Source organism: Lissotriton helveticus, chromosome 3_1, assembly GCF_964261635.1.
Source record: "Lissotriton helveticus chromosome 3_1, aLisHel1.1, whole genome shotgun sequence".
Lineage (NCBI taxonomy): Eukaryota > Metazoa > Chordata > Amphibia > Caudata > Salamandridae > Lissotriton > Lissotriton helveticus.
Genome location: NC_136061.1, coordinates 663,215,191 through 663,239,710, shown reverse-complemented (window position 1 = coordinate 663,239,710; position 24,520 = coordinate 663,215,191). Strand labels below are relative to the sequence as shown.

Sequence of the window (24,520 nt, the reverse complement as noted above, 5' to 3'; positions counted from 1 at the left end):
TGCTTTGGATTCCTCTGTTAGCCTTAAATTAAAGTTCCCTATGATGAGCAGACGCCTATTATGTTTGAAGGCAGAATGCAATTCTGCCAGTTCCATCACAGAGTTCGTGATTTTTGAGGCATTATAAGCTTAACATCCCACAGAATTAGCTTTCACCGTGAATCGTAAACAATATGTTAACAGTAACTTATTTTCTTTCACAGAGCATTGCTTCATTAAAAAATAAAGCTGTAGGCAGTGTTTATGTAGCCGACAGTGAATATTAATAAATATGTCCTGGCATGCAAATTTGGTTACATTTTGTTCACTAGCTTTAATGCTCTAGCCAGTGACAATAAGATTGAATTGAATTGGAAAGCACATTTCTGGAACATACCAACTGTCCTACAGCTCTCTGTCCATATCCCTGAGCAATCTCTCTCAAGACTAGTGGCACAAAGAAATCCAAGGGGTTTTAATGTGATCTATTTGGTATCCTTGTCCGGTGTCTGGAGTGCAGGGGACCTAGGCTTGCATGTCGAGAAGTAGGTTCCAGGCACTGGGTCACTATGCAAGAGTGTTCTTAGGACAGAAGTTTGCTGCAAGATGGGAACATTTACAGTCGGACAGTAATATACTGACAGAGGAGATCAGTAAGCGAGCCAACCACATTAGGACAGTGGTGAGGCAGGGAGATTCATACATTGGAACGAGGAACTTAGACTTACTGAGGCAAGATGCTGACACTAGTGGGGCATGCGGACATTTACATCTGGGATGAGAGCCATGCACAGTGGTGCAGAGACACTATTACCATGGGACTTAAAGCGGCAGAGGTACACAGGAATACTCTGAGACACTATCAGCTGGACACGTGTGTGGGACTCGAATAGAAGAGCTGCCGGAGAGGGAAGATGTGTAAACATATGAGCATTTCAATTATAAGTCCCCTTTAAATGGAATTCATGTCATTGTGCCACCTCTTGGTTAATGGAAACAGACACTTTCTTCAGCTACGCTTCAACTCCATCAAATTTTATAAACTATAAAAATCTTCCTGAAATCAATTCAACAAAATTGGCAAAATTAGTCAAGGTGGAGAGGTATGAGAAGTAAATAATGAGCACAGGGGATATCCAGGTATATCCAGCAGGGACATAACTGTCCTTCATCTCCTATTATTTGCAGCTTTCATAGCAAGTTTTGCAGACATCAGGAAATTCTAAGTCTTCAACTCTGAATTTAAGCACCGTATATCTTAAGTTAAAACACATTCACTTGGGTACTATACTTTATGCATATCACGGATTTAGTGATTAGAGAAGTACCTTATCAAAAAATTGACAACTTTTACATTCGGAAACGATCTGGTCAGAAGGAATAAATAAGGCCCCAGGAATTCGCCAGTTATAATTCACAGCTCGAACCTAAATACGCTATAGTGAAATGTTGGTTTTGGTTGTGGTGATGACTGTCCACCGGTTATTTGGAAATGTTTTAATTCTTCTATTCAGCAATACTCTTCCTTAAAGAATCTTTTATCAGTGAAAATAGGCGTTTGGAGTAGAGGTCAAAGACAGTTTGTAGACCTGAACTGCTTGAGGTTGGACTTGAACAGAATGAGGCCTCTGCCTCCCAACAGCTAGGGCTCCCCAAACCTTTCCATCCTCATGCCATTTTTAGCTAACACTGGCCCACATCTCAACCGTTCATTTCATAACGAGATGCATCTCAACTTGTTTGTCGTCTCCAAATTGGCAGTCACTGGTAACCCTTTAACACCTCCTGTCCTGAGTATTTTTCGCTTTCCAGTCAATGAAGATCCGGAGTCCTCCCCTCGTCCTCAGCATTTTGAGCTCTCTGGTAGTCCCTTTTCCACCACCGGATCTTTGTTCCAACCTCTTGACGAGGATTTTCTCTTCCGGAACTTGCAGCAACTTCCCTAAGACCCCTTACCTCTACCTATGGTGTCTATTTTTTACTGATGATGATCTTGTAGTGGTTATGAACATCTCACCCTTAAACTGTGTTTTCCTTTGCAGAGTATCACGTGCGGCATCACCGCCATCGTGCTGTCTCAGTACCTCTCCAAGAGGCCTCTGGTAAGCATACATCATACTAAGAAAAGGAGGGTGTTGCCATGCTCTGGAAACTGTTTGCAGGCACCCTTAGAGTGTGAAGTTAGTAACATGGGGACTGCATTGAATGTGTGGAGGGTAAGAATGAAGGGGCAGCAGGATTGACTGAAGACAAGGTGACTGGATTGCTGCATAGATCGGTGTGGGTCTTGCTAGTCACAGGTTCAGATCTCGTGGAGTTTGCTCAGTGTTTTAACCTACTAGGTCGGTGAAGCGGGTGTGGTTTAGTTGTTATAATGCTAACCATGATGATCATAACACTTGGAAGCTTCAAACCTTTGACACAAAATACTATATACATACCGCATTATGAATATTATCCTAAAGGAGCTCCTGACTACAGCTGCAGGAGCTGCTCCCTTCACTTTGCTAGAGAGATTTTGGATGTGATTGTTTTTCTCTTGAGTCGTATGGAACATAGAGAGTACTGGGTAATGTTTGCGATGAGCCGTGTTGTTCCTACTGGCCTAGGAAATTTTTGCTTACATGGTTTTCCAAGACACCTAATGTATTCTTGGCTCTCTGTTGCTAGGATTGGGCAAACATTTCAGGCTTACTTGATTGAGGATGTGTGTAATTGATTAAAAAAAAAAGGAATTTTATTAAATGTGATATAGATCTAACAGTTACCTCAAATTCATTGTGGTATTCATGGTATTTCATTGAAAATGATTCTTTAATCTTACTTAAATGATTATCTTTACTTTTTTTCTTTGAAAATGATTATCTTTAATATATAGGTAAACAGATGGAATAGTTAAAATAATGGATAAGGCTCTGGGGGATACATTGCCAAATAATTTTACATATTGTCTATAAACAAAAAATGGAAGCCAGCACCTATACCTAGTATCCTAAATGGATTCAGAACCAGTATTCGGCAGAGATCAAGTTTTCCTCAGTAATACCGTCTCACGTTTTAAGTCGAGCCTGGGCAGCTCATGCGCTGCTGCGAGGCATGCATAAGTAGAGTATGGCTATGAAGCCCTGCTCACTCCCCGCCTATATTTTTAATTGGCTTGTATCATTGCCCTTCGTAAATGCTGGCTTCCGAATCGTTATTAGGCTTGTTATTCCCTCTTTGGTACTGCCGTGGCTGCATTTGTAACCTCCCATGGCGACTAGACCTTTTACTGGTGTTGCGACACAATAGGTCTTATTTAGTCTGTAAGCACTATTTTCTTTAATGAGTTTCTCCTACCTCGGGCCTGACGTACTTTCCTTGCCGTGCACGCTTTCACTTTCAAGCAGCCCCGGACAATGGCAGCCACTCCTTTGAAATACAATGGATATCTCATTTACAAGAGTTTGAGCTATTGCCATTGTAAATGACAATTGCTTCAACTCTCGTAAATGCGAGACATATTGCATTGCAAATGCTTGTTGGTGAAGGGGAGGTGAGTATTTCTTGTGATGGCTTGGTGGGAAGGAAAGCCTTGTTTGAAGAAGCTTGGTTTTACATATTTCTCGAAGGCAAATTTGATGGGAACCCTCAAACCCCTAGACCTGGGTGCAATCTTTTCAAGAGCTGTGGTTTTTCACACAGATGGTCTTGGCTTTGTGTGACTTGTGGTTGAACTTTAGTAGAGAGATCAAGGTAGCGGTGCAGGCTCACTGGATTCGAATCAGCAGATTGTTCGGTAAACGTGATTTTGAGTACTTGGGGCTGTGGCCCTCTCAAACTTTGAAGATAGCACAGAAAGTTTGGAGCTTTCGGAGTCGCCAGGAGCGAGTTAAGGGTTTTTAGTTCCCAGGTGGCATGCTCCAAATTATTGAGGATGAAACAAAGTCTAGCTGCCTGGTTTTGTAGTCTCTGTAGTTTCACAAACTTTATTGTATCTTCTCCATAGATAACATTGCAGTTGTTCAATCTCAACATCACCAAGTTCCTCTTCAGTTGGATGTAATGTGGTTACTGGAGTGAAGGGGCACTCTTCTCATCAGCTAGAGAATGAAATTGGTCTTTCTCAGTCACTGTTGGGATTAGATGTTCAAAGAAAGATTTAAGTCAAACACAATCCTGTTATTTTGACTTCGTCAGGCTGGGTGCATCTCCCAGTTAGCTCGAGCTGGTTCTGGGATATTGTCTGGAATAATTGCACTCTGGGGGTTTCAGTCGTTGAGCCTACAAACAGTCAGAGATAAACAAGGCGTCTCTGAGTGACAAAATAATCCAATAGGGACTCCTTGCAGCTCAGTTGCTTTTGCTGGTGCTGTGAGGTGTTAGGCCTTAAATTGATTGAAGATATTGAAGTGCTACATTTACCTTTGACAGTAGACTCCATTGCCTTGCAGACCCTCTTATCTCATAGTTTCTGGTTAGAGCTACTAGATGGACAAACCGACCGGTATTTTACCGGCAACTTTCAACTTAAGGGGTCCACTACTTATTTGGTTTCCGGCAGGGATGGGCAGGAGGTTGGACTGCTAGGAAACCGGAGGAGATGGCTGATCTTATTCTCAGGCTTTCTCACTATAAAATACCGATAAACTATTGTGAGCTGTAGTGGGGTGTGTTTACTTGATCCCAAGACATACATTTTTATTGTGGTTCCTGCAGGCAGTGCAAATCTAAGAGATCTCTTTGGCTTATTTAGAGCTGGAGAAAGCATTCCTATCAGGGCTAAGGGTTGTTGGCCTGGATCACCTGAAGGTGAATCTAATCTGATCTTCTGTGCCTAGCGGAGAGCAGGAGTAAACATATCCCTTCATTCTTAAAAACAGGATGTAGGATTTACCTAGGCCCTCATCTACCTTTTTTTTCTAGCTGGCTATGGAACAAGATTACCTTTTGGGAGATACCCTCGGATCCTCGCTACCCTCAAACAAAGACTAAAACCAATTGCATGATCAGGGGCGCAGGGTTGCTATGCTATTTTTCCATGGAGACAACTAACTGTAATATACAGGGTGTTCGGTTTGCAAGGGCCAGGCCAGACCATACTCCTATCAAGTCGGAGAGATGAAGAGGCAGTTTCTTTATCTGTGGGTTTAGGGACCGAAGTAGACTAAAGTAAAGTAATCCCAAAAGGTGGTTCTGGTGGTTCTGGCAGATCTGGATAAAAGGGACATCCTTCTTGGAATTTGACAACCCTGGAACAAGAATGAGATCCTATAGTCCTAATTGTGGTCTCCAGATATGGCCCAGAGCAAAATGGTCCAGGCTTCCAGGCTTCCAGGCTCCCAGCCCCCATACTTCATCCCCGCTCAGAAGTCTCCTACTCATTTTGCACCCTTACCTGTAGCACTTGTCTTCCAGAGGACATGTCAAACTCTATCTGGTGCAAGGTTATCCCCTCTGGGAACATGGCACCTCTGTACTCCAGAAGGGAGGACTCTGAGGATCTTACATATATTCACCTTTGCCTAGTTTCCAGCCACTGCCCTTTCAGGAAATTCTGGAAGACCCCACATGGCAGACACTGAAGCATCCACACCAAGTTCTAATTCCTTCCTGGCAGAAGAAGGCACTAGGTGGGTTTTGTGTAACCCTCAGTGGAAGGTCTTCGTTGCATTCTGCCTTGAGCTTCTTTGTGAGTTTGTGTCCCTAGAAAGTCCCTTATAGGCTGCTCCTTTGGGGAGCCTAATAGTAGGCAGATCAACATGTATTACATGCCGTAGCGATCTTAAGACTCCATTTTGGCACTGCTGCCTTAACTGGTGTTTTGAATCACATTAAGCTCCTTTGAATCTAATTTTACATTTTGCAGCCAGATTAATATTCTCATTGAGAAAGAATGACCACTGCTCTCCAGCACTACATGAACTGCACTGGCCACAGCTGAAAGCAAGGATAAAAGAATAATTTTCAACTTATGAAACATAACTTGCAAAACAATACATTTTATGCCACCTCTTACCTTTCAACCTATTTTCTATATCTAGAGACCAGAGAAACTTCTGCTTCTGGAAAGAACTGCCAGTTCAACTCCCCACATTGGAAACTCCTTTGTCGCAGAGTAAATCATTCTCAGGGTTGCTACTTTTGCCTGGAACTCGCTTCCATTAGCTGACAGTCCCCCAACACAACTTAACTGTGGTAAATGAAATGATGCCATGTCCACTTAGTACTTAAGATCCTTTATTCAGGTTCCTTCCAGGTTAGACAGACAGGTTAAGATTGTAGGTAGAACAGAGAGAAACCCCACCAGGAGCTCGCTGTTGATAGCTCAGCCTCAGATGACCAACTGCCACAATAGGTAATAGAGAGGCACAGTGAACTAGAGAGAGACCCTGGCATTCTATGATGTCATAGGAATAACAGTACTATCTAGCCAGAGAGGAACAGTGAGGAGAACATTTACCACACATCCTCTCTCTTTATGGAGTAATAGCAGAACAAAGGAATAATCAGCAACAATACCTAATATACCCCAAACAGCAAGGAAGTACACACATTCGAAGAACTAAAAGTAGTAGTGTACTACAAAAGATGACTTTAGCATGAGGTATTATTAGGAGAGAAGAGAACAAAGAATCAGCATTATGACATAATATGCCACATCCCCTTCCCTTAACAAAAGAGTAAGGTTTTGAAACAAAACTAAGACTACCCTTAACATTACCCTTGAAGAAGATACGTCGACACTAAATGTATGAAAAATTACAACTGAAAATCTCACCTAAATGAAGCCCTGGCCAGTAGCCACAAGAAGGTAGACTCAGACAAAACACAGTGTACAAACAATCTTCCCCAATAACAGGAGACAGCGCATACTGAACCTCCCTTGAAAAGGGTACGCTGCAAGACAACATGGGCGTTGACTACCCAAAAAATCCCACAAAGTTTCCCCTGAAAAGGGTACACCGCAGAGTAGACAAAATATCTCTGGGAAAAGGGGCACGGACTAGCCATAACTACTTAAGAAACATACTATGGGCGTTGACTACCCAAAAAAAAAACACAACCTCCCCTGAATAGGGTACACCGCAGAGTAAACAAAATATCTCTGGGAAAGGGGCATGGACTAGCCATAAATATTTATGGAACATACTATGGGCATGGACTACCCATCAACATCCCCAAACAAGCAACATTGGGTATGGACTACCCACAAGTACTAACATCCCCAGACTAGGGTACACCGCAGGATAAACACTATAACCCTGGGAAAAGGGCATGCTCCATTCGTAAATACTCATCAATGAGTAGGAGAACATATACTTTGTGAACTGGTATGGGCATGGACTACCCAAATGACACTACTTCACCAATAACTGAACAACACCAAGCTTCAAATAGGATACACCAGGAGATGCATCATAACCCAAATAAACAGATAATGACTCCTTTCTGCGCTGTACCCTCTCCTGGGGACATTGGTGTCTGTGGGTAGTCCATGCCCATGGTTGGTTGTTTGGGGGTGTTGATGGGTAGTTCATGCCCATAGTTTGTTCCATGAGTAATAATGGCTAGTCCATGCCCCTTTCCCAGAGATATTTTGTTTACTCTGCGGTGTACCCTATTCAGGGGAGGTTGTGTTTTTTTTTGGGTAGTCAACGCCCATAGTATGTTTCATAAGTATTTAGGGCCAGTCCGTGCCCCTTTTCCCAGAGATATTTTGTCTACTCTGCGGTGTACCCTTTTCAGGGGAAGCTTTGAGGTTTTTTATTGGGTAGTCAACGCCCATGCTGTCCTGCACTGTACCCTTTTCAGGCGAAGTTATATTTTTTTTTGGGTAGTCAACGCCCATGTTGTCTTGCAGCGTACCCTTTTCAAGGGAGGTTCAGTGTCTGTGGGCAGTCCATTCTCCTTATTATGCGCTGTCTCCTGTTATTGGGGAAGATTGTTTGCACACTGTGTTTTGTCTGAGTCTACCTTCTTGTGGCTACTGGCCAGGGCTTCATTTAGGTGAGATTTTCAGTTGTAATTTTTCATACATTTAGTGTCGGCGTATCTTCTTCAAGGGTAATGTTAAGGGTAGTCTTAGTTTAGTTTCAAAACCTTACTCTTTTGTTAAGGGAAGGGGATGTGGCATATTACGTCATAATGCTGATTCTTTGTTCTCTTTTCTCCTAATAATACCTCATGTTAAAGTCATCTTTTGTAGTACACTACCACTTTTAGGCCTTCGAATTTGTGTACTTCCTTGCTGTATGGGGTATATTAGGTATTGTTGCTGATTATTCCTTTGTTCTGCTATTACTCCATAAAGAGAGAGGATGTGTGGTAAATGTTCTCCTCACTGTTCCTCTCTGGCTAGATAGTACTGTTATTCCTATGACATCATAGAATGCCAGGGTCTCTCTCTAGTTCACTGTGCCTCTCTATTACCTATTGTGGCAGTTGGTCATCTGAGGCTGAGCTATCAACAGCGAGCTCCTGGTGGGGTTTCTCTCTGTTCTACCTACAATCTTAACCTGTCTGTCTAACCTGGAAGGAACCTGAATAAAGGATCTTAAGTACTAAGTGGACTTGGCATCATTTCATTTACCACATTAACCTCCTCTTTTTCAGAAACCACTAAAACGTTATATAGCAAAGGTGTGACTTAGTCATTGTGCTGCTGTCCCCAGAGTCCCATCAGTTAGTGGCAATCTACAAACAAACTTGCACAAAGGGTTGAAAGTTCAGTAGTATGTAGTAGACCACTCCAGGTTCCTCTCAGGGTTACCTGTTCTATTTGCATAGTTAGCGCCTCTTCCACGCAGAACATGGCACTAGCTGTGTTGTTGGGTGGGGGCTGGGTGTTTTCAGATCAGGACTGTCTCTCTTCCTTTGACTGGATGGCAACACTGAAGGTATGCATCCTGTGACTTGTTTTTGCACGTTTAGTCCTCACGGATTTTGTGGCCAGATTAGGGGACCCATGACCCACTGAGTTATTTCTGGCTTTGGGACCTGGGAATTGCTACAACATTTCTTTTCAGACTTCTGGTAACCGGGGCGCATACTTAGTTGGCTGTTGACCCTGACAAATTTGACAATTCCACTCGTGCTTCTGCAGCCAGCTGTTTTGCGTCCGCGATCTATCAGCGGGGTGCTGTCTTGGCCAGACTGGATGTTGTACAAAGCTCAAAGGTTTATTGCTTTCCTTCTGTTCAGTCGGTTGTCAATGGTTCTTGTCACCACATGCATCTGGATCCTCCTAGAGACTCTTTAGCACTGAAATCCTTACATTTGTCGAACTGGGCATAGGAAGGCTTTCTTTCCCATTCTCCTTTGTGCTCAACATATATATGGGTTTTTTTTAATATATATGTGACAACCCTCCAATACTACACCCCTGACCGAACCTCTGCTTCATTAGTCATGTTACCCACCATGTATTTAGGAATATCAGGGCGTGTACAGCTATTATTTGTTGAGCTGAGAGTGACACTAGGGAAGATGGAGTTGCCCTCGGGTCCTGCCTATCTTTTATTTTTTAGCATTCCTGTTGATCTCATGCCAGCTCATGCATATCCATATTAATTAGTCAGCTGCTTTAACATAAGCTTTTCCTGCTCTAGTCATTGGGCACTTTCCGCTTATTTGACTTTCTGTGCAAGAGGCTGAATTTCAAGCCTTGTCTACTACATGTGAAAAGCAGAGAAACAACTAGGCCGCAGTTTCCCTAAAGATATTGGGTTCTAAAAGGATAAAGCAGCAGTTGGGGAGTTAAAATGGCTGGGGTATGTCTGATTGGGGTGCTGGGCTACCTCTAGTCACTGGATAAGCTTCTTTCTCTCCCTTCGAAATGGAAAAGCAAACTGGTGGCAACAAGCCGCTCTTCTGAGTGACCACATGACCTGTACCTTTGCATGATTTATTCAGCTGTGCCACTGTTCACTGCTTCAAGGCAGACCCCCCCCTAACTCTTATAAACAGCCTCCTCCCTATAAATACACAGAATTTTATATAATCTGAAATCTACACCATGTGCCTGCCAGTGTGAGGTTGTTCTTAATCATGTATTGCTGGACAGTATCTGAAGAGGTTGCAGTCGTTTACCACTGGTTTGCTAGGACCACCAGTACTTGCAATGGCGCACCCCAGTTGATAACTTGTTCACTTGCTTAGATTGCTTGACTTTTTTGCCTGTCTACATGTTGAAGAGTCTGTTGTGGGTATGTATCAATTTAATAACTTTGGTTACAGTGATTACTTTCTTCTGTATGTGTGTAACTTCTGATAGAGACTACTAACTGCAGATTCCACATCTTTTAAATATTTTCTAGGTGTCCCTGGATCTGCGTACGTTTGAGCAGTACCTCTGTGAGCTATCTGGCTCCGCACTGACCCTCTCCCGAAATGATGTGCTGAGCCAATATCGGCACCACTCCTGCACGCTGACATCAATTCCTTTCTTTCTGCGCCCCAGACCTGGAGATACCTCCTGTCCCTTCGAGACCAGCGTATCTGAGGAATTTTACAGTGTGCTGGGAAATGTCACCTCCCAAAATGACAGGTTTTAAACCTTGCAAGTACTGTTGCAAGCAGATGTCTGTAAGAGATCTTCATCAGGTTTGCCTGTGGTGCCTGCGATTGAGTCACAACTCTAAGGCCTGCAGTGACTGCATGTCGATTAGCCCGAAGCCATACAGGACAACAAGGTGAACCTCTGTGTTTCCAAGCACCGGAAGACTCCACGTCGATGCAGGCCTGAGTTCAAGGGTCGGTCTTGGTCCCGTTCTAGAAGTAGCAGGATTCAATCCCAAGGTCCATTATCGTCGCACTCCAAGTATTCAGGTAAGTCTAAGAAAAAATATAAAAATCCACGCTGAAATCTGACCCTTCCCATCTATCTCCTACTCATTAGAAGGCGCAAGGGCTTAGTCATGTTTTCTATTACTTTAAAAGTTGGTCAACATCAAAGCCCATCCTCCAGCTTGTTCCGGCATAACCTCAGTTTCCAGGGCCATCTGTGACATTGAGGCAGATGCAAGACTTACGCAAGGCCTTGGATCCCTTCCGGCTCCCTCTGGCCTGCATCTGGGCCCCAAGGAGCAGAGAGTCTCTCCATCTGGGATACTGCACAGGGGGTTCGCCCTCAGTACCAGTTGAACCCTCTGAATCCACCACTGGGCCTTCCTTGCTCCTGTATCGACTCAGCCCCTAGCTCCACAGTCCACAACATTTCCTGGTGCTTTAACACAAGTGCAGACTCCACCAACACTGGAGAAAGAAGTGCCAATCCTGCTCTCCTACTCAGAGTCATGCCACTCCGGGCTCGACCAAGGCTGCAGTTGTATTTTTGTTGAACCTCTACCTCCTCCCTCTGACCGATGTCCCACGTCACAAAATCCATTCCTTGTGTGGGTCAGACTCCAATAATGACTATGAAGTAGGAGATAAAATTGCCCAACCCTGCAACAAATAAAACTGATATGATGATCTCAGAGATGCCAGTTGCTCGAAAACTCTCCTGATTCAAGCCCTACGTCACCCCTAAGTCCGACCACTGAAAAAGTGATCACCTTGGGATGTTCATGCTGAAGGTGGCTGAAGTTCTCGACCTCCTCCACCTTAGAGGTCAAAACTAACCCTGGGTGAAGTACTACGCCACGCTTGCGTAGTTTGCGCTACTTCGCACTACCTGAATTGCACGTAGCATATTGCAAACACGCGTAGCGGTTATTTTTTGCTTGCTCGTGGTCATCAACGTCAAGCTGACGACCGCGAGCGAGCAAAATGACATCCCGGCGAGACTTTTTCCTTGTTCGGGATCAGCAACATCAAGTTGCCAATTAAGAGCGTGGAAAATAAACCTCCCGGCGAGATTCTCAACGCGGATTGGTCACGTATGCTCGCTAGCGATGAGAAACTGCCAGTCCATGTTGTGAAAGCTGCCGCTCGAGTAGACATCTACTCGAGCGGCAGAAAACGACCGCTTGCACTGTGCAAGATGCAGCTTGCACTGATTGCACAGTGCAGACAAGCATCTGGCACTGTGAAATCAGTGCGAACAGCATTTTGCACAGTGCAATATGCTGTTCACGTAGCGACGCGTAGCTCGCGTAGTGCTAAGTGCACTTCGCGTAGCTACATGTAACGCTACTACACGAACTGCTCCCAGGGTTAGTCAAAACCAAAGTGCTGACTGAAGTACTCCAGCCAGGGCATACCACTACAGATCACCTTCTACCTTTCAATTTGGCACTCACTGATACCATCCTAGGGGCCTAGGCCAAATTTTCCCCTGGTGTCTCCAGTAAATCACCATATTGCATGTTGCCACCGACCTGGCCCCAGCAACCCTTGCCATTTTGACCCCTCCTCTGAGAGCTTGGTGGTGCAGGCTACCACCAGTCAGTCTAATCCTTATTATTTCCTGACTACTACCCCAGAAAGAGAATCCAGGAAAGTGGAGAACTTTTGGTACGAAGGTATTTTCTTCCACTAGTTGGGTCCTTGGGTCAATTAATGCCAGTTGCCTGCTGGGCCGCTATTCCCACGCTCTCTGGAATTCGGTTGCTCAAGTCTTACCCCCTGTCCCAGAAGACACCGGGTAATTCGCCCTGCCTCACCAGCCACATCAATCCTACCATTCCTTTTGTGGTTTCGGCATTGGTACCCCATACCGACAGCCACTTTAGGCTTAGCAAGGTGCCCTGTCCTTTTATGGCAGAGGCCATGGCACCCACTGCCCATGTGATCTGGGACGATTGGGACAGTCCACTGCCATGACCCCACCTGCCAAACCCCTTTAGCATGCTCTTAATGGAACACAGCTACCCAGTTGGTGGAAGGATTCCACTATTTCTACCGGGCTTGCGGGCCATAACATCAGGCAAGTGGGTCATGCAAATTGTACAGAAGGGTATGCCCTACCCTTCAAAGCGACTCTGCTGCACCTTCCACATTTCCGTGGAATGACTGACGGAGGACCACTTGTCCAGCTTACAGCAGCAATTGCAAGTCTTGGCCAAAAGAGCTATTTAGAGGGTGCTTGCGCTAGCAGTGGAATGTGGCTGTTCCTGCCGCTACCTTCTAGTGCCAAAGGAAGGCGAAGGTGTTAGTTTTATTTTAGACCAGCCCCTATTCAATCCCTTCATCCAAAATGCTCACCCTCGCCCAGGTCTTGCCTGCCCTCGACCCTGGAGACTGGATGGTGGCGTTGAATCTGTAGGATGCTTATTGCCATACAACCATCCTGCAGGCCCATTGGCGCTACAAGCCGTTTGGGGTGGGACAGGAGCCTTTTCAGTTTGTTGTGCTCCTTTTTTGTCTCACTAGTGCCCCTTGGGTGTTCATGAAGGTGTTAGTGGTGGTACCAGTGCAACTTCGAAGGTCAGGGGTCCACGTCTTCCCCTACCTCGACAACTGGCTGTTGAAGGTGGGCTTGTGCCAGGGAGTTAATAACCACTTCCAGGCCAAGGCAAACCCCCTGTTATCTTTGAGGTTCCCTAATAGTGTGCCAAAGTCACCCCGTACTCCTTTGCAAATGCTCCCCTTGATATGAGCTATTTTGGAAATTTTGGTATGCCTCTCCCCCAGAAAAGAGACACCAGTACATTATAGCTATAACCATGATCTTTCAGCCTTTGTCCTGGATTTCAGGGAGGTTGACTCCAAGGCTGCTGGGACTGATGGCCGTGTGCCTCCTGCCAGTCAAGCATGCCAGAAGGTATATGCAGTTCTGCAGTGGGATCTGAAGCCTCAGTGAGCCCAAAATGAAGGGAAGCTTTATGACCACGTCCAGATTTCAGCAGAGATTGTGAAAGATGTGCAGTGGTAGTTATTGTACCGATATTGGGTCATTGGCAGACCCCTCTCTCTACCCCACCCATTGATGACAATTGTGTAATTTCTGGGTTGGGGCTGCAACCTAGGGGAGGTGGAGATCAGAAGGACTCTGGTCTCTGGTGGAGTCCTGGCTTCATGCCAGCCATCTTAAGCAGAGGGCCATTCGCCTGGCATTGAAAGCCTTCCTTCCTTCCACCAAGGTAGGGCTGGTATAGGTGCTGACAAACAATACCACCGCCATGTGGTATTGCAACTAATGGGTTGGGGTAGGGTAGGGTTGTGGACTCTGTACCAGGAGGCACGGCGTCCCTGGAAATGGTTGTCAAGGAATTTTTCTGATGGTGAACCATCTGGCAGGATCTTTGAATGCCAGGGCGGACGAACTCAGTCGTAGACTCCTAGCAGATCACTAGCAGCAGTTGCACCTAGAAGTGGTGCAAAGTCGCTGCCACAAATGGGGAGAACATTGCTCCATTTTTTTGCCACAACTGAGAATGCACAGTGTCCGCAGTTCTGCACAACCAGGCCGAGGTCATTCCAGTGACCCCAGATTGAGCATGAAGAGTATAGTACCCAGAGCTCATGGGCATGAGCATCTGCCATCTGATCAGGCTACTCCTCCCGGGGGATCTGCTGTCGCACCACCCGGACCCGTTCCTGCACCCCGGCCTTCACAATCTTCACCTTCATGCTTGGAGATTAAGCAGTGACATCGCTTGGACCCCAAAAGAGCACTGATCTTATACATCAATCGTACCGGAGAACACTGGGTGGACCATCAGCTCTTTGTGGGCTTCGCAAGAGCAAAAAACAAAAACGAGGCCGTGCAGAAAAGAAACGTTCATGCTGGATTGTGTTCTGCATGAAGATCTGCCACAAACTGGCCAGAAAACAGCTTCCGGAAGGATTGCAAGCTCATTTAACCAGAGCCAAGGATGCTATTTGGGCATCACTCCATATGTTCATAATGCACTACAGCCAAGTTGGTCCTGTAGGACTTTTCGGCTTGAGTCCCTTCACACACACCTCCATATAGGTACAACTTTGGTATCCATTCAAAACGTGAGCAATCTGCAGTTAGAAGTCTCTAGCAGAATAATAAGATACTTACCTTCAGTAATGCTTTTTCTGGTAGGGACTCGATCTAACCACAGATTGCTCATTGACTCTCCCGCCCTCCCCATTCAGTGATTGGGCTCCATTCATTAATAAGATCCCAAGGTTAGGAATCTGCATACTGGTTGAAACACATTTTTTTCTGAGGCTGTGCGTCTTGGGGAGCGGACCGCCTTGAAAGCAGCTGACGTCAGCGTGTGGGATTGGAGCCTATCTTGGCTCTGCACATCATTCCAGAAGCACAAAGCGGTCAGTGTAGAGCCGTATGGCGCTACCTACCAGTGCACAGATGTACTGCTCAAAATTTTCCAGATCCAGTCTGACCCCTGGGGAATATTTCAAAGGTGAGGAATCTGATAAAAATGTGTCTATCAGAAAGAGCGTTCTTGAAGGCTAAGTAACTTGTTCAAACAGCTCATTGTGTAAAGTATCACACACCTACAGTGTCAAACTGTTCACAGTGTTTATATCTTTATGATTTCTTGTAGAGTTGGTCAGTCTTCGTCCTCTCTGTGGTGAACACCCTGCTCTCAGCCCTCTGCACTGTGGGCATAAGTGTGTCTGTGGTCATTACTTTCGTCAACGAGGGCCGCACCTTGCTTGCCTCATGCACCTTCATCGACCTTGACCTCATACAGATCTCACATGAATGTCCCTTCGACCCCACTCGAATCTACGTAAGTGACTCTTACTTTTAAATGTCTTCCTCCTTCCTGTCTTCCTGTCATCCTATGAGCATCCCAACTCTACAGATTTTTTGTATAAACGTATTAATAAAGTCTTTGTAAGTGATGAGTGTTGTGTAGAAGACACCAGTAACACTAGTGGCTGTCTCTTATGTTTAGCATTTATAGGTTGCATTCAGGTGGTGCAGGTGGAGAGATCTTACATACACTAATATCATTTGGAGGCATAAATATTAAAGTTAGAGGGATGTGAAAAGCGGTAAAAGGAATCTCCAAATAGCAAGTCCATGTAGTCTTCTGCCTAGACGAACCAACATCTTCAATCTGACTCTTTGGGGGAGTGTAATATACCCTTTTGAATGGTGGTCAAAGGGCTAACCCAGGATTAAACATCACCTATGGAGAAACAGTAAATGTTACCCATCACATTGACTCTTGTACTGGCAGTTCTTTTCTGCTCCAGACCTATGGGGTGTCATACAAGCAGGCCAAGGGACTGAACCCTTTTTTTGCACAGCAAGGCAAAATATTTCAATTGGCGCCCAGTGAACTTACACAGACGCCAGGCGTTGCTACCATAATGGTTCCTTTCTCTACATTCATACCTTGTGGCTAAGGTACAGAGCTGGTTGTAGGGGAATTTAGTTTGGAAAAAACGTTGTGTAGAACTACCAAAGCAAGAGTGTGGCATGAGCAACCTGTATATTAACTCGCCTTCCTCTGATAACCTGAAGTCTGAAAATGCGTTTTAGTGTTAGTGGGGGGCTGGGAAAGTGAAAGACTATGCAGTTTCCCCAGATAGGTGTAGATCTGGACTTTAGCTCCTGTACTGGAGTTGAAGTCCAGCATGTATGGTTAGCGAATGCATGAGTAGGCGTCCCAATTCCAACTCCACAAGTACCCTTCTACGGAGCATGTTGCTATGAAAAAACCGAGCTCTTTCTTCGAGGTTACCTCATGAAGAGGATCCTAGAGTTTGCATAGCATTCCAAAGCGCACGAGGACAGTCACTGAGTACTGGAAGCCTGTTTACCAGTGAAGAACCACCACATACAAGCATGCCTTTAACAGTCTGCCAGAGGAATGAATGGCCTAGAGAAACCACAAAAGTAATTAAGGAATTGGAATTCATCAAAGTCATGCCTCAGAGGAACAGATATGGAAAGAAGGAAGAATGATTTTCTGATCCACATAAAAAATAGAAAAAGCCTTTATGAGGCAAGATGGACGAGTCCTTAACATAATTATATATGCATGGAGCACAGGTGTAGTGTTCGCTTGTAGTGCAAGCCTGAAACCCACTGGCCCTCTCAGCAAAGATCATAATACCATGTTCCATGCCCATGCCGTCAGCTTCGCCAACCATAAAAGGTCCAAATTCAAGTTCCAAACATGAAATTGACAGTTGACAACACATGCTTCAACAAAAGACAGCTTGCCTCTATCACAGCCAGATGTCTGAATGGATATGAACCATCAGTACATCGACTAAACAAAAGGAACAAGATGAGGGCTTGACCTCCTTCCCTTAGCTCTTTGGCACAGCCTAATGTATGCCTGTATTGTAGGCCTATATACTGAGACCTAGTCAATTGCATGATGTCCCGGTTTCTTCTTGACCGCTCCATAAACCAAGAACTGACTCCAGGTTCCTGAGCTCTGTGACTGACCGCAAGTGTGTAGTAAGAGGAAAAGAGGGCGCCGCCTCGAAGCTCCATCATCTTCTCCATCCATGTGGCTGGAAGACTATACTGTATCTAGAAGAAATGTGTCCATGTGTGAAAGAGGGTCTGGCCATGAAGGAGGCTAAACAACCTCACTTCACATTCTAATTGAAGGCACACAGGTCTGAGTGATTGCCACTGCCTCCTCGCCTAACCTGTCATCCGAGGAATACCATGACATTTTGTTTTTTTCCAAAATCTGCGGTATAATTAACTGAAGGTGATTTTCTTTAAAAAAACACGTCTTTATAGTTGCTGCGCACAGTCAGAGCGAGCTAGCACATGAAGTAAAAGCATTCGTGACAAATTATCCTTGAATACTTTTGTAAATGTCATGGTGGGCGGGAAAAAAAGGTCAACTGAGAGTTTTCAATCTGTCGTGCTGCAATAAGGCTGGTTCGGGATAAGTAAGTCGGAGCAATGCATGTGAGCAAGTGCATACATGCATTTGGATGCAATAAAGAGGAAAAGGTCAAATGAAACAGAAAGCCATAAAAGATGGGCCAGTAAGGAGGGACATGAGCAGAATAGTGTAGACAGTGGGGAACTGAAGACATGTTTCAAAGGAAGAAGGGGGCTTGATTTTGACCAAGCCTTCGACAAAGTAAACGGAGCAAAACAGTACAGAACTACAGTCTGAGTTAGGAGTTTAACTGATGGGAAACATGTAAGTAGTTTTCTTGCTGTGAGATGTTCTCAGCATGTAGGCAATACTTCAGCAGCAGACTACCTACAAGGTTGCTGTGAATTCTTCTGAAGAAGCACCAGGAATACTCAAAGGGACCAAGTTCCCAGCAGTGTGGGGGTACTGGTCACTTTGCTGCGATGGTCTGCCTGCGTATTGGAGGAGTAAGACTGCTGATAGGCGCATTTGTTTATACTCGCCCAGTGCCAGATTTATATTTCTGGAAGGCTCAGATATGGCGAGTGTTTTCTCCCTTTGCCTTGATATCAACATTGCTGAACTATTGTCTGTAAGTATAAATCTTCTCATCCCCTGAAATGAGGGCAGATAATCCTCCAGGAACAATGAGATAATGTTGAGCTTCAGACGTTCATATGCAGGAGACTGCAGACATTGATTACTTTCTGGGGTTCTGGAGTGATGCCTTGGCTGTAATCCAAAGTATACAGTTGGGTCCAAATGATGGACTGAGCTCCATCTAGGAGACGAGGGGATGGGGGGGTGGGAGGAATCGGAATGCCCAACAGAGGCTTTATTTCTCTCCTACTATTTCTAAAATGTATTGTTCCTTGAATGAAGAGGGGCAGTTTTAGTGGCTTTCAAACTAGTGCAAAGGACACTGTTCTTATTGCTGCAATTTATTCTTTGTCAGTTGTTTGTCCGAAGATGCAGCACACATCTTGCCAAAAAACAGCATACCCAGCCTCGGCTGACAATAGGAAGACCACTGTCAGGTCTGTGAACATCCATGCTGATGCAGTGGTCATTGGCGTAGTCACCGTGTCAACATGGGCAAGCTGTGAACTATTCAACATGAGAAGTCTGTTTTCCCTCCTTGATATTGGCCTGGATTTCTACATGAGCTCGTCCCCAGACACCAGATAGTTCCTGGCATACATTGTGAATGCATCTGGATAGAATGGAATGGGTATCAAAGTGGCAAGTTCTCATAAGGCATCATCCACACTAAATTCATAGCCTTTACTCAATTAAATAAAATACTAAGCATTCAAGTATGCTTCGAGTCTGCCCCTAATTGTGTAAACTGTACTGTGTGTATCAAGCTTCCAAATACAGAAAGAGGCGAAAGGAGGCTTTTGCCAAATTTCTTTGACAACATGAAGTATTCAGACTAAATACGTAGTCTGCATAGGTCCTTGGGTATCTTTGAGGGTAACCGGTTGAGAACACTAGCATCTCCATGAAATGCACACAAACCATTATGTTGATTTACCATTGCGTGATGTCGCCGTTCCTGCAAATTGTGTCTTTGAGCCCTAAATGTATTTTGTTATCTCTGCTTTTCAAGCTATCTCAGTTGTTTACAGTCTTCTTCACAGAGTAATTCCCAAACACCTTGCTCCACTATATAGCACCCAAGCACTGCACTGACTTACATCCTTGCCTTTACTGTTGCTGTTGTCTGTCTGAGCACTTGCGTCCCTCATCCTTCCCTTCTCTAACTCCTCGATCACTCCCTCCGAACACTTTCCCAACACATAACACCTTTCACTGACCGTGGTCTTCACAGAGTGCTTGCCTAACTCTGCTCTCTTTCCTTCACAGAGCACCTCCTTGTGTCTGTGGGCAATCTCCATCTTTCTGGATGTCATTGAGGTCATTTTCAGCGTCCGGTTGTTCCTGCATATCCTCCAACTCTTAGAAGTGAAAATCTGCTCCAAGACCAAGGTATGGTATGGTCTCGCCCAGCTAGTACCTCCTCTAAGCAATCCATTTCTGAGTAGCACTAGGCATTGTACCTCACCTCAAGCATCCGACTGTCTTTCATCAGGATAGCTGTGTAATTCTGGTTGTGTCCTTCACATGGACATTCTGATCTGGGCCATGGAAGTAGACCGACTCCGATGTACCCATCACCCTGAAATCAGAAACAGAGAGAGCGAGAGAAACGCCGTAGGAACCAAGGGGATAGGGGTGCAAGAACGAACCAAACAGTAAAATTCCTCTGGGCAAAATCACTTGAAGTGCAAGCTGTGAAAACCTTTCTACACAATAAATAAAAATACGTTGTTTATTAGATATAAGCACATGTAGACATAAAAATTATATAAAAATGATGGTGCACAACATAAACAAAACACAAACTCCAAGTCAATGCATCAAATTAAAATGTAAATAAATACAAAGGTCGTTGCTATTTTCTATCACATATCATTGGATGTTAGATCCATATATGTCAATTAAAATATCTTTCCACATATACATATGTCGTCTCGAGCAAAATAGGCATATTTCTTGCCAATAGGCAGATTTCAGGAATTTATATATCTAATATCCGATGATGTCTGGTTTAAAATAACCCACCAACAACATATATACTTATTTATATTTTAATATGATGTATTGACTTGGAGTTTGTGTGTTGTGCTTATGTTGTACCTCATACTATGTATATTATATTTTCCTCTACATTTGTTTAGAAAATTATATATGTTTGTATATTTGTTGTAGGAGGTTTTTGCACAATTTGCACTTAAAGCGATTTCGCCCAGGGTAGTTTTATTGTTTGGTTTGTACCTTTCACTCTGTACTATATCAAATGTGAGGGCCTAGCCTGATATGGCCGCGGCCCTGAGATGATTAAGTGTCTTCCAGAGAAAACTGTCATGAGCATGGATTGTCTGTTATAGACACACACCTGCACTGTAGAAGTGTTCACCTGGCATAGCTTGAAGCAGTGGCATGGTAGCAGTGATCCCTTGGTATAACTGGGTTCCTGACAGTGAAGCATTGCTCCCTTGCTATCTATGGTTGGGGGAACATGGACGCGCAGCAGTGTTGACCTCTTAGGATTAGTCACCTTGGCATAGTAGCACCGCTTCCTCGATACAGCTGGCCTCCTTCACATTGCCCTTGTGACAACGGAAGTCCTTTTTGCACTCATTCATCCTGTCTCTTCTCATGCAGGTCAAGTGGGACCTACCATCAGAAGAGGCCCAAGCCCTGAACGCCCCAGTCCAGGTGAGGAACAGACGCTCTGAAGAGGACTCGTGGCTGTGAGGAACAGCGGCTTCAGGAACATCTGAGGAGCAACCACTAGTGCATCTGGCCAGGAGCAGATACTGCATGGTCCTGCATGGAGCATCTACTTAAAGGATCATGTTTTTAGGTGGATCTGCCACTGAAGAGCTTTGTTGCACATGGAATGAATGACTGCTGGACCCCGACCCGACCCAGCAGCAAGTGCCTTGTGTGGAGATTAGTCCTGCACTAAGTGCTCCACTGAACTCTGACCTTGCTGAAAGTTCCTCATCATAAACTCAGTGCTCACAGCCAGCTACCTGCTTCAGGCAATTGACTCCACATCCAGCCTCTTACTCTGAACTCTGACTTTTCAGCAAGCTCATTACCCTGGAGGCTGCCCCTGCTGCAAACTCCCTCACCCTGGATTTTAGCCTTGCAGCCAAATCCTATCCCTGGACTGTGATCATGCGGCCAGCGTCTCACCTCTCACCCAGGCAATGCTGCCACGTTCTCATCTCTGACTTTGGCCGTGTTGCCAGTTTCTCACCTCTGACTCTCACAGAGCCAGTGCCTAACTTCTTGCTTGTGACCCTGCATGCATCTTTAAATCACCCTGGTTTCCCTCTCTGCAGACATCTCATCTCCCTGGACTCCCACCCTTCAGACATCTCATTTCCCTGGACTCCTACCCTGAAGATATCTTATCTCCCTGGACTCCGTCCCCTGCAGACATCTTCACAATGCTCTAACACTGCCTCCATCTCCGCACCCCTGGATTCAGACCATGCAACCAGCTCTGCACCTCTCGACTACGACCATGCAGGCATTTCTTCATTATGGACTATGACGTTTCTGCCAGCTCTCTGCTAAGCATGACGAATCTGGAGCAAGCTTCCCAGTGCGATCCTTCTGTGAGTGTCTCTCTCCAGCAGTCAGCTCCTCACTCTCGAGTCTGAGTTACTGCTTAGCCAGTCTCCGCAGCCTGGCCAGGCAGCGGGCAGCGCACACTGCGTGTGTAAAGCACTTACTTTAAATTATATCGCACTTGCGCTGCCATGCAATGTTGGATTGTACTAGTGCCTATGTATAAGCGGTGCCTGATGTCAGAACCTTTAAAGTTTTATACGCTGAAGGCAAAACAGTTTCCTAAACTGGAAAAGATTTGGTGTGTATAGAAATAAGACGAGAAGTGGCCACAATTCCTGACCCTCTAAAAAGGCAGCAGTACCTATGTGCACGAGGCGTTTGGCCCGCTTGAATCCTATTATGCAATTAGTAGGAGGTCGGAATGTCTTGTCGTATTGTAGAAACCTTTGAGATCAACCAAGTGTGGGGAAGGTACATTTGCTGAGTGATTTTCTGATCACTTGAGTTGCTGCGTTTTTCTGGTTCAAGATTTCTTGGGGAGGTGCTGGGTGAAGGAGGATCAGTAACAGCGGGCATGATGATGCTGCCCACAGAGGAATCCAGGAGAGGTCGTCTTGGGTTATGAATGTGAGGATCAGGATTCTGCTTCAGTAACGAGGCTCTTTTTGAAGGGGCACTTTCGACCTAATATCACTTGCTATTGAGGTGTACTGCAGGAGCTCTTGGCCATGAAGGGTTCAGGTGGGCATATGGATGCCAACAGCACCCAGAGTCTGATCATACAGGTGCTGGCCGCGCTTTTTCTACCACTCAATGTCCATGGGTGACGCATATCAGTTAAGGCCAAATTGGAGATGGTGGTCGCACTACAGGCATGGCCGTTTAGTATTGAACAATCTACTGCACTGAAAGGTACCCATTGGCCAAGGAAGAGGCTCGTAAACTATTTTCATTTCCCAACACTTTTTAACAGTCTGTGCAGGAGTGCACTTTTAGAGCTAAGCCTTGGTGGGATTCGAATTGGACGAGACTGAACGCCATCAAATGCTCTGTGATTTTCCCAGTTGGACCAACATCTTTTTCTGAAGATCTTGGCAAGGCTCTGCAGATTGGCTGTTGGTTGGCAAAGTTCAGCTGTACCCAAGTCAAGGCTTTCTTTTCTCTTAGCAGGTGGGAAATAGCTGTCTGTAGTTATTGTGGTAGGATGCCTCTTGCACATATGGTATGAGCTGGTGGGACAATGGATCATCCACTATCTTTTAAACATAGGGTCTGGTAGGTAGCACACCTCGAATGTGTCTGTGTGTGCAGGGGGAATCGGATTAGACAGAGCGGACGTAGTTTGAAGTGGAGCTGTCTGCTCTGCTGAGATTGAAATGGTGGTTTGTGGGTCTCCTTTGGTATTGAAAGACTCCAATTTCTTTCGTGCATTGTTTTTCTCCTGATAGCAGTTCAGTATTTTGTCAATGAAGGAATTCGATATCAAGGGGACGTCCTTGAGAAACAAAGGATGTCCGCTGACGTGAGTATTTGAAAATGGTGCTTTTGCGCATTATAAAGTTCGAGTTATTCTATTTGTAACCTGGGCATTCTGCAGTGTATTCCATTTTATGTTTTAAAACTACTGGCTGCAGAATTTATGCTGTCCTAAAATATAATGGTCTCCTTTTCGTTGACTCTAGCTTATATTGTGGTTGTTTTAATACCACGAGTAGTCAATCTTTGTACTGGAGTTCATAATGCTTTGTGTAGCTTGGGCTGTAGCACCATTGCCACTATGACATTTGCAGGTATCGAAATTGGATTGAAACCATTTTAGTGTTCTGGGGTGAGTTTTTGTGGTAATGACATCCAGTTGGATATGGCCAAATTGTATGTGGGTTGTCCTTTGTGCAGTGTTCTTGCGGTAACACAATCTGGATAGGTTTGTGATAGCTCGAGTTGTGCCTAGAGGAGGGGATTGCTGTTGGTATGAGCTGAGAGGACAACCTGCTGTGTAGGTGGGCTTGTATTCTGCTTGCTTTCACTTGATGGTCTCTTTTGGGGGGGGGGGGGGGGGGGGGGGTTGGTTCGGTTTCTTAGAGCTCAGTTTCGCAGTACAATGCTGTTCGATCCCCCACTGGGCGGCGGAGCTTGCGGGCCCGCCTTTATGTGGGAAAGATGGCCACAAAGGACATTGGATATATTGCATACATGGAATAATCTGTAACTTTATTACGAAAGTAACTCATGTGAAGATCGGTCCAGCCTGGTCTGTGCTGGTGTCTGCTGAGCGCAGACCAGAAAGGAAGTTGTCGGGGTCTGTCTCTGTTCACCCCCTCTCCAAAATACATACTGGTATGGAGTAGCTCACTGTGGTATCAGCTACCCACTGGGCTGTACTGACTGTAAAATAATGTTAATAAAACGAATAATTCTGTGTGTACTTTGCTGTACCTCTGATTCCATTGTAAGGTAAGAAGATTTTACGTTATTTTTGTGGCTAAGGCTATGAATTATGTGGGTGCCCTGGGATCACTTCATGGGTAATGGTAAATCTAGGTTTTTTCCGATTTAACGTGTGGTATTTGTCATATGTTTCGTCTTGTCTCTTATTTATGCCACATTATAAGAGTTGTTTTTTTAGCATTTATTTTCAATAAAACAAATGTCTTTTTCATATGAGATAATCT

At 45.0% G+C, this 24,520-nt stretch overlaps 1 protein-coding gene across 1 annotated transcript in view; it reads left to right on the top strand.

Moving 5' to 3' along the window:
* TMEM54 (transmembrane protein 54) overlaps window positions 1–24,273 on the top strand; it is a 115,033-nt gene extending 90,760 nt beyond the window's left edge. The window contains exons 3-6 of the mRNA XM_078680753.1: window positions 2,022–2,081; window positions 15,390–15,578; window positions 19,563–19,685; window positions 20,925–24,273. Of these exons, the coding sequence (XP_078536879.1) occupies window positions 2,022–2,081; window positions 15,390–15,578; window positions 19,563–19,685; window positions 20,925–21,017 (465 nt within the window). The 3' untranslated portion in view covers window positions 21,018–24,273. The remainder of the gene's footprint in view (window positions 1–2,021; window positions 2,082–15,389; window positions 15,579–19,562; window positions 19,686–20,924) is intronic.
* Window positions 24,274–24,520: the final 247 nt, after the last annotated feature.